Source organism: Astatotilapia calliptera, chromosome 4 (genome assembly GCF_900246225.1).
Source record: "Astatotilapia calliptera chromosome 4, fAstCal1.2, whole genome shotgun sequence".
In the NCBI taxonomy this organism is placed as follows: domain Eukaryota; kingdom Metazoa; phylum Chordata; class Actinopteri; order Cichliformes; family Cichlidae; genus Astatotilapia; species Astatotilapia calliptera.
Window position 1 is genome coordinate 15,116,125 of NC_039305.1, and position 9,993 is coordinate 15,126,117.

General features: G+C 38.0%; 1 protein-coding gene across 1 annotated transcript in view; it reads right to left on the reverse strand.

Moving 5' to 3' along the window:
• LOC113021533 (nuclear GTPase SLIP-GC-like) overlaps positions 1–4,175 on the reverse strand; it is a 23,242-nt gene extending 19,067 nt beyond the window's left edge. Inside the window, exon 1 of the mRNA XM_026166292.1 lies at positions 4,083–4,175. Coding sequence (XP_026022077.1) covers positions 4,083–4,175 — 93 coding nt within the window. The remainder of the gene's footprint in view (positions 1–4,082) is intronic.
• Positions 4,176–9,993: the final 5,818 nt, after the last annotated feature.

Genomic DNA, 9,993 nt, shown 5'->3' on the forward strand with positions numbered 1-9,993 from the left:
ATATGTTTGGGCAAAAACATTTTTGAATATTAAAATACGAACATTTGTAACAAACAATTGACAAATTAGCCAAATGTAAAACTTTATCTGCCTGTTAAAAAAAGAAGATAATCTTCTCACAAACTGGTGTTTGATTTTGAAACAGGAAAAAAGTGGAGAAACAACTGAAAAGACTAACATTTGAATAAAACCTGAAAGCAAGTAAATACTTTCTATGCTGCCTTATGGTAAACTTTGGTAATATTGATAAAGAGCAACACTGGCTGATGATAAAATACAATCAGCTGGCATGGTGACACTGCCAGTATTAACCTGCAGGGCTGGACTGGGACAGAAAATTGGGCATTTTGACTAGAGACCGGCCCACCAGGCATTAAAGCCATAAAGACTTTGAATGAAAACAAATGCTGTTGTGACAGTCCCATATGGAAAAGAAATAGTAAAAACTTACATGATTTACTCATGAAAGTGGCCACTTTCTCATTACTTTCATATATTGTTTTAGTATCCAAAACATACAAGATTCATTATATAATCTTTCAAGGGATCTTATATCTGTTTTTACTCTTGTTTTTCATACAAGTTTCACACAAGACAGATACAAACTTTATAAGATTTATATATATCTTTTCCATATGTACACTGTCTTGTTGATATATGTATGATTTCTATACATTTTACGTCAGATTAAAACTTTGGTTGTAAAATTTAGATAATTATTTAATAAAAGCTAGATATTTTAAATGAGAATAAGAAAGAAAAGTATTTCTTTGTGCCCCCCTTTCCCTGTTAATGCCCTACATGCCCCCCTGGCAACACTTTGCTAGATCCGCCCCTGCACAGTTACCAGCTGTCAGCTACCTAAAAAAGGATCCTGGGGTTATTTGTCTCTCAGAAACAGTTCATAACTTCCCTTCAACTCATTCATGTCACCTAAAAGGTAAACCTGTTTCTCCATCACAGCTCTGATGATTCAGTAAGGACATCTCCTGGTTTCATCTTCATGTTTCCCTCTCACCACATATCCAAACCGACATCATGACCAGCAGCTTTACAGCTGTTGCTCCAGCCAACATCAGCTGATACTAGAAATTAATATTAAATAAATTCTAACAACAGCTGATCAAACGTGCTGCTGTTGTTTAGCGCGACATCTGCTGGTTTCCTCTTTCTGGCGCAAAGTGGGCAATAAACAAACAAGAGAGAAAAGCCGATCAGCTGATCATTGATCAGTTTCATGATTGAAGTAGCAACAGGAGAGGGAGGGGAGAGAACGAGAGAAGAAGAGGCAGCTGTGCAGCGTAACGACAGAATAAATCCAGCTTTGTGTCTTTTTCCATTCTAGCTAAAGGAAGCTTTAAAGCTTTAAGGAGCCGTTGGCAACTCTGCTAACTAATCTTATGAATAAAATAAAGTTCACTATCAGTAACATCATAGCACCCACCCAGCTGTATAAAAACTCCGTCAAGCTGGCTAGAACGCAGTACAAGTTATTGCAACTGAGGGTAAAAAGTCAGCACAACGAAAATAAACTCCACCTAAACTTGGTTTATATCTGACCCAGATAGACTGCAGGTCATAACTTCTTACCTGAAGTTCAGTTCACCTGACACTCAGACCAGCGGCTGCCTCGGGGCTCTCCTCCTGCCTCCCCTTCCCTCATCCACCTGCTGGCCTCTGTGGAAGCTCCGCCATAGCCACCACCAAACAACTGAGTTATTTTTACACATCGACCTGCATCTGGCCAATCCACCACCTCTCATTGTTCATGCCATTACAAAAATAAAAAATAAAAAATAAGTCACCGGGCATATGCCCGGTATGCCCGATGGCCAGTCCAGCTATGTTAACCTGCAACCAAATCTGCAGCTCCATACAGCAATGTTACGACTTAGATTATATCTTATAACTCATAACTCTTATGTTAGCTGCCCTCAGTAGCATACTGTCTGAAATATTCCACGGCTGCAATAATTCTTTAAGTGTTATTTTTTTCCTTGGTATTCTAATTTCACCGAAGTTTACTAAACCCAACAAACTTAATATTACTTACCGGGACATTTATTCTGTCCTCATTTTCTTTCACCGAAAAATTGTTTCCTGCAGTGCCGTCTTTCGTGCTTGGCTCTCCTACCTTTGCTAACAGGCATAGCACAGAAGCCGATGCTGCATTCCATTACACTCGGATATCTGAGCTTCACCGTGAAAACATAATCGGACATTTGATATTTGATTGAATTTTATTGTTTTGCCTTTGGGGTGGCACCTGGGGTGGCCAGTCTGGTTGGGGGGGGGGCTGTACCCCCCCAGGCCACCCCGCTGGACACGCCACTGATTGTACGATAGGGAATTGGGGTTGCACGCAGACTACTCATTGTTGGAGGAGTTGGTGAAGGTTAGATGTGTGTATTAGTGGTGGGCAGGCACGTGCGAGGGGGGGGGGGGCTTGAGCACCTGCCCCTTTCCTGATGGATTCCCCAAGTGCCCTTTTCTTGAGTATAATTTTTATTTATTTTTTATTTTTATTACTGTTTTTTGTTTATTTTTGTGTGCGTGTGGAGTCCTGTCTGTTCCCCTCAACAATAATATTTAACTATTAATCATAGTTTTGCTAAGTAACAGGATGTGGTTTCCATCAGTCACATGACTACCATTAACCAATGATCCGCCCTTGATGGCAGAGCGCGCTGGTTACGAACCGGGAACGAACTCGCAAAGAGCACGAGCATTTTTTGGCCGTCTGAGCGGTGCAGAGCTGTAGGAGACCTGAATTTCAACAAAAGCCAGTAAGTAGGTTGTAACAGCGTTACTCTTTAGTCTACCAGCACACAGCAGTATTAGCTTATTTATTACCGTTGGTAAACTGTCCTTGGTGACAACTGACTGGAATTGAAACAATGAGCGTGCTGTGTGTTGTAACAGCGGGACCAAAACATTACCTGTCCTTTTATTGAACTTGGCACAGCAGTCTGGTTTTAGCCACCAGCTAAACTGGGTAACGCTGTCATGGGTCTGTTGCTCTGGTCCACCGTTTTAGGGAACGTGTTTTGTATTAAAGTAAGTTAGGCAGGGCGTTTTCCGTGCCTTTCTGGAGGGCTTATATTTCACTAAACTATCTTAATATACATGTCCACATAATTATGGTTCATTATAATTCAGTATTCATGGGAAAAACTGTTTTAAAAGAAAAGATATTAAACGGAAATATATTAGATTTATATTTCAAATATGACAAAATGCTGATTTTACAGCCAGCAACATTATTGTATCTCTACAGTTTAAGCATTTAATAGGCTTTTCTGCCTGCACAGAGTAGATAGTCAAACAAACTGAATCATCATAAATACTTTATTATATATTTATTACTTATTTTTTTTATTTTAATTACTTTATTATTAGAGCGCTAGGAATAAACAATAAGGATTCTTGATCAGGACCATGATGCAAACATGTGGCCATAGTAGGATATATGCAGTTTCTGGAGACGGTATAAAATATCACTGTATGTGCCTGTGTACCTGTATGTATGTGTGGCATATTTTTATGTATATAGATTTTTTTTATCATTTTTACTCATGATATGACAATTGTCCAGACATGCCCTGTAAGGAAACAGTGACAAAGGGAGCTTTTTGAGGCTAAACTGCAGTGGATCCCCTCTCTGGCTGGAATAAAAAAAAACGCACAGGTCACAAGAACACATGTACCCAAGTTGTTGCATTGCAGAGGTATTCCAGCATAAACAATGATAAACACACCTGCAATGTTTGGTTCTATAACATTTTTCTCTTATTGTTTTATTATAGAATAGATGGATGAGTTTTTAAGTGTGGATAATTAAATAATAGTTTATTGCAATAGTAAATTGTGCCTCAGAATGGACAGCAAGTGGAGAGTGATAAATGAGATGAGGGAGATGGAGCAGGAAGAAGAGAGGCAAAGAGTGATTCATAGCAGAGCCTAGTTTGTTTCTCACAGTTTTGTTGCCTTATGGTTGCTGACATGGCACTTTCACCAATTCTTTTTTATTATTATCTCATAGCATTTGTTAATCAGCTACATCTCTCCTATGGACTTTTTACAGTCTCCAGTCGCAGCTCAACACAGCCCCGTTCCTCCTGCACTATCAGGAGCAGGATCAGCAGAAACTCCTCAACAGCAACATTGTACCCCATCAGGTAAAACAGTGATATAGTATGATGCGATTCTGTATTAGATTCTTAAAGAATGTGTGTTGTTGTTCAGCCTGGTTCTATGTGCCTGTTTTTAACTTTGAGCACCCGCCCCTTTAAACAGATCTGCATGGCCCTGGTGGTGGGCGGATCAAACCAAAATATAGATGCCAAAGTTTGTTTTGATATTGATAAATAGGAGCATAATGAGACTGATATTAGTTTCTGTCTTGATACATGCTCAATCATCCAGGTAAGTAAATCCCAAGTTTTCCCAACTATATAAAGTGCAAATGTTTATAAGGTTGGGGAAACCTGCAGTTAGCTGAGACTGAAGAAGTCACTTGGATGAGCGATGAAACGTTTCTCCCACTGAAAACAGTCCAGATGAACAGAATTAACTTTTTGGGATACTGGTTTCTGTTTCTTTGTTACTCCTAGAATCATCAAAGAGGCAACCTGGCCGTCTATCTAAGTGCTGCTGCTTTCAAGTGTCATAATAACATTTATTGTGATTGAAACAAATATCCCGAATATATCATAACCCCTTTGTGTTAACTGTAAAAGGGATACTGTGCAGTTACTATATTTAAACTACAAGTAGATGTGATACAGACTTCTCATTATATGTTTTCTGTCCTTGGTTTTAATTAATAATCCAAAGAAAAGAAAATCCCCCAAACACTTACAGGTCATGAAAATTCATTCTGATTTAGCAGTTTGATCCACCATCCACCATAATTATTAAAAACCACTAAACAACTGATGTAGTTGCCTGATGTTGGAATACACATTTTACCCTAACAGCTGGTGGTTGCCAGGGATGGGGTGGTCACCAACTGGTCTCTAGGTCTGTGTCACTGGTGCTGAATTAGGCAGAAACATTGACTCATGGGATCATGTTTACTGAGAGGCAAGAATGCAAAAGTTTTCCTTTTTTTTTAATCACTGTGCTAGCTGAGAATATATGTACATATAAGTGTGTACATTTTAAAAAGTGCATGTGAAAGTTTTTGACAGTTTGTTAAAGAACAAATGTGTTTCTGTACAGGAGCAATGATTTCTTCTATAAATTCAATTATGCATACATGTACAATTTATAATAATTTAACTTCATGTGAAAGTTGAATATTTATATGCTTCCACAGGATTTGCCATCCATAAGTGAAAAAGGTGAGAAAAATGTATCTCACTCTCATTTTAATACATCTAATTTATTTATTTATTTTCACAGTATTATTTGTGCAACATCTAAAATACACCATAATCAGAAGTTTCAATATTCAGATTTTCTTTTTTAAAATTGTATTATTTTGTTTAAATCCAAAAAGGAAAAAGAAAGTCAGAACTTGAGTTCGACGAATGTCAACCATCTCCTAAACGACAAGACAACTGTGCAGCAGGATCACAGTCAGGTACACACATATATGAAATCCTCACACTTATTCCTGCTTTGTGTCACCATTTTTAACTGAGTAGTCAAAATCAGTCAAATCCACAGTAATCTGTCATCCAAGGTCAAGGAAAAAACAATATTTCAGAATCTCCTCTTGTTGGGATCAGTTAGGATCGTAAGGAGACTGGCAGTGGTAACTCAACTTAAAGAGCGAAAAACCTTCCACTCAGAATGAGACACTGTCACTATACAGTTGTACAATGAGATACAGAGCATCTCCTGCTCAGTGTAAACATGCTGGGGGGGTACAATTCTGCAGCGCTATGTACATATGGACAGTATTAACAAAGGGAAAAACATATATATATAAAATATACAATATACAAGACATAAGTAATATGTAATAAATAGTGTCCTCTGGTGGGACATTTGACATGCTGATAGAACCTTGGGAGTACAGTCTTTATATTGGCCTTATTAAAATCACCTGCGATAATGTGAACACCGTCTGGGTGGGCCCGCTGCTATTTGTTAATGGTGTTCAGCAGGATAGAGAGTGCCGTGATTACATTGGCATCGGGTGGAATGTACACAGCCGTGATGATCACTACTGTTAGCTCTCTCGGTAGAAAGAAAGGCCGGCATCTTACCGACATGTACTCGAGGTTCGGGGAGCAGTGACTGTTTATAATTGTCCCGTTGTTGCACCAGCTTTCATGCACGTAAATACAGAGCCCTCCCACCCTGCTCTTACCGGAGTCCTTTGTCCTGTCCCAGCGGAGCAGAGTGCGCCTGCTAGCTGCACGCTTAGCATCGGGTATTCCCGGGTGAAGCCAGGTTTCAGTGATGATCAAGGCACAGCAGTCACGAACATAGCGATTTCCCACTAGTTGTAATTCCAGGTTCATCCGTTTTTTGCACGAGAGATCTGGCGTTGGAGAGATAGAGGCTCAGAAGGGGTGGCTTGTGATTGGTCAGTTGATTCTGTAAACTTATGTAATGTAGCAGGTAGATGAAGGTGTCCTAGGGGAACAGGATGTGTTGGGGATGGTAGCGCATGTTTCAGTAACTAGGGTGGGGAGTGATCATGTACATGGGACATGTGATTTTCCACACCGAAGCAACCTTTGAAATAGTGGTTCAAGGAAAATGTAACTTTGAGTTTGAAGCTTGTGTGGGAGCATCAGTGTCATACGGCCAACACTACTCCTGCCTGTCAGTCTTGACAATGTCCTTCCTATTGTTTTTTTTTTTTATTCCTGTTGACTATTAAGTAAGAAATGAAGGTTAGAGTAGTTCAGTTGCTTTTGCTTCCTTGTATGAAGAAAAAAGTATGCTGATGGTAAAGTCTCAGGTCTTTAGTCTCTATAGTTTTAGTGCCAATGACAAAAATGCATGCTTTTGTCAACATGTTGATGACAGCAAAGGTGAGTGGAGAGATTAAACAAGATATCACAAATACGTTTTATGTAAATGACATCTGGAGACTAAAACGTTTTGAAACGGTGCCTGTAGCACATTATGTGTATGTAAACTATCAACGCTGAAATTAATAAGATCTTAATGAGATCTTTTTAGAATATGTTTTTGTGAAAATGTCAATATGTTTGCTACAACAGTTTCCTGTAATTTCACATTTTTTGCCCTTAAAAAACTTTGGCTCTGTAAAAATCATATTATTCCACTATGCAGAATGAATCAAATGAAAATTAAACTGAACCTTTGTATCAGTGTAAACACATTTCACTAAACTGGAAACTTTAGATATTTAGATGAGCTCTACAGAGTGACATGAAGTCGCAAAAGTTGCAGGAGTTCAATTCAGCTAAAAGACAAAAAACATTTACCTCCTGTTGTCACATGAAAAGGGTTATTGAGATAAATAGAAACGTAAACCTCTGACACTTCAGAACCACAAAGGAAAGTAAATGATCTGATTTAGTGAATAATACTTTAAATGTGAATAATCAGTTATTGCTGATTGTCCCCACAGCAAATTCCATGGAGACATCTGGATTTGTCCAGGACAAACTAACTGAATGGGGATTCCAGTGAGTTCATGCAGAGATTTAAGGTATGAGTTTATTATTATTCTTTAATGGGAAATTGTTGTATCTGTAATGGCACTAGAACAGCATCGAAATTTACTGATTCAGAAGTCGGTCTGGATATTCCTGTGATTTATGACTTACAATAAAAAAAGTCTTTCATATTCAAAGTTGATGAATATTAATGTTTTGCAGTGTTAGCTTCATCTGACTTTTGAATATTTTATTTTGTTGTTGGCATTATTTCAGATGAAGGCATTGACAAGGAGACGTTTCTAAACCTTGGAGATTCAATCCGAATTAATTTACTGTTTCCTAAAATTGGACCAAGAGTAAAGTTTAGAAAGAGACTCAAAGATTACTTACAGGTAAGGCAGCTATTTTTATTCTATATCAGCAGGTCTATTGTTTCATTAATGTGTGATGTGTTTGTTTTGATTCTGTAGATGGAGATATGTCATTTTGTCCAGGAAAAATTAACTGAATGGCATCTCAGTGAGCTGATTCACAGATTTGAAGGTATTTTATTATAGTTTGGTTTTGGTCCTTCATAAATTACTGCTGTACTGTAATGCCATATTGATATTTGTTTGTCTAATTTCAATTGGAATACTTCATTTTGTTGCAGAGGAGGGTATTGACAAAGAAGCTTTCCTAAGTCTCGAGTCAGGCAGAATCAATACTTTGATTCCAAAAATTGGACCAAGAGTAAAGTTTAAAAGGAGACTCAGAGAATACTTACAGGTAATGTTTTATTAAATGTTACAAAAAAATCCTGGAACATAAAGCCATAAAAGTTTAAATATACTGAGGTTTTTTTATAAAAAAAAAAATGGCGGTGAAGATCAGTAGATTAATAGTGTATGCAATGCATCAGAGTGGGAGGTTGTGTGTGAGCGCTGTGACATTCAGAAAAATAACCTCGCAATACTCGAGTACAAGATAATGTATTTAATGTAACATTTACTGTGCATGTAATGCATTTCACACTGGTAGGTATCAATATAACAAAATGATCACACTTCTTTTATTATACGAAATACATCTTAAATTTATCCCTCACCACTGCAGGACTTGAATAGAACAACATGATGATTCTGCTGACATGAATGGAAACAAGCGCAGAGCAAGAGACAATCAAGAAATGGTATGATCTCATTGTGCCTGAACATGGTTCATTACTGAGTTATTAATCTTTGATCATTTTTGTTTAATGTCATCATGTTATTATAGAAAAAATTAATGTTGTCAGCGGTTAATCTCCTTAAGTAAAGTAAGTAAGTAAAATTTTATTTAAATAGTACCTTTCAAGATAAAATCACAAAGTGCTTCACACAAGCAGAAATGGACATACACCTCAAACAAACAAAGCAACCAAAAGCAAGTTTAAACAGATACATTTTAAATGAAATGACTGAGTCCACAGATCTCGAACTCAAAGGGAGCGAGTTCCAGAGTCTGGGAGCCATTGATACAAACGCTCTGTCACTGTTTGTTTTTAACCTTGTATGCTGGAAACCAGCAAGCGCTGGTCACAAGACCTCAGGGACCTGCTGGGGCGATAAGGCAGAAGGAGATCACTGATGTAAGTTGGAGCTACACCGTGCAGGGCCCTATAGGTCATGATTATAATCTTAAAATGAACCCTGAACTTGACAGGATGTCAGACTAATGACGTCCTGACACCATAGCCGCATTAACGCAGCAAATCTACGTTAGCTGGTTACCGTGGAGCTCCCCATGCGTGGAGCTGGACGCCACTAAAACAATAACAAGCCTTGTGCCATTAGTTTTAAAATGACATTATGGCTTTAACGTCATTTTAAAGAGATTAATGCTGACAGCACTAATAAAAATACATTTTGATTGGATTCAAGGACTCATATCTTAGAGTAAAACAGGTGTCAATATGAGCAAAGTGAACCAGGTTAGCTGTTTACCTAAGTCCTCTGCAGAATTCTCCAACACAGCTCAACTGTTTTTCACAAACTGTGAGTAAACAACATGAAGGCCTGTGCCTTGTCTGGATAATTATTTGGTATTTGTTTTCACGCAGGAGCCAAACATTTTTCCTCAACATTTGGAATCTGCTTCAGCGTCTGACACAACAGATGGCAAAGACACGGTAAGAAAGGAAGTCAGAAACAATATTTTTAAAACTGGTTGAAGATCCAGTGATTTACAATGAGTTTATCTGAAGACAAACATTTTGTCTCCATAATGCTGCAATAAGAGGAGCAATAAATAATGAAGCTAACAAATTCAAACTGCTTCAAATTAGTTTTAATATAAATATCTGAAATGCACCTTCATCACGTGAATATGAAATATTAAGAGTATAGGTAGGCCTGGCTGATGTTTTGGCCTTGTTTTAGAT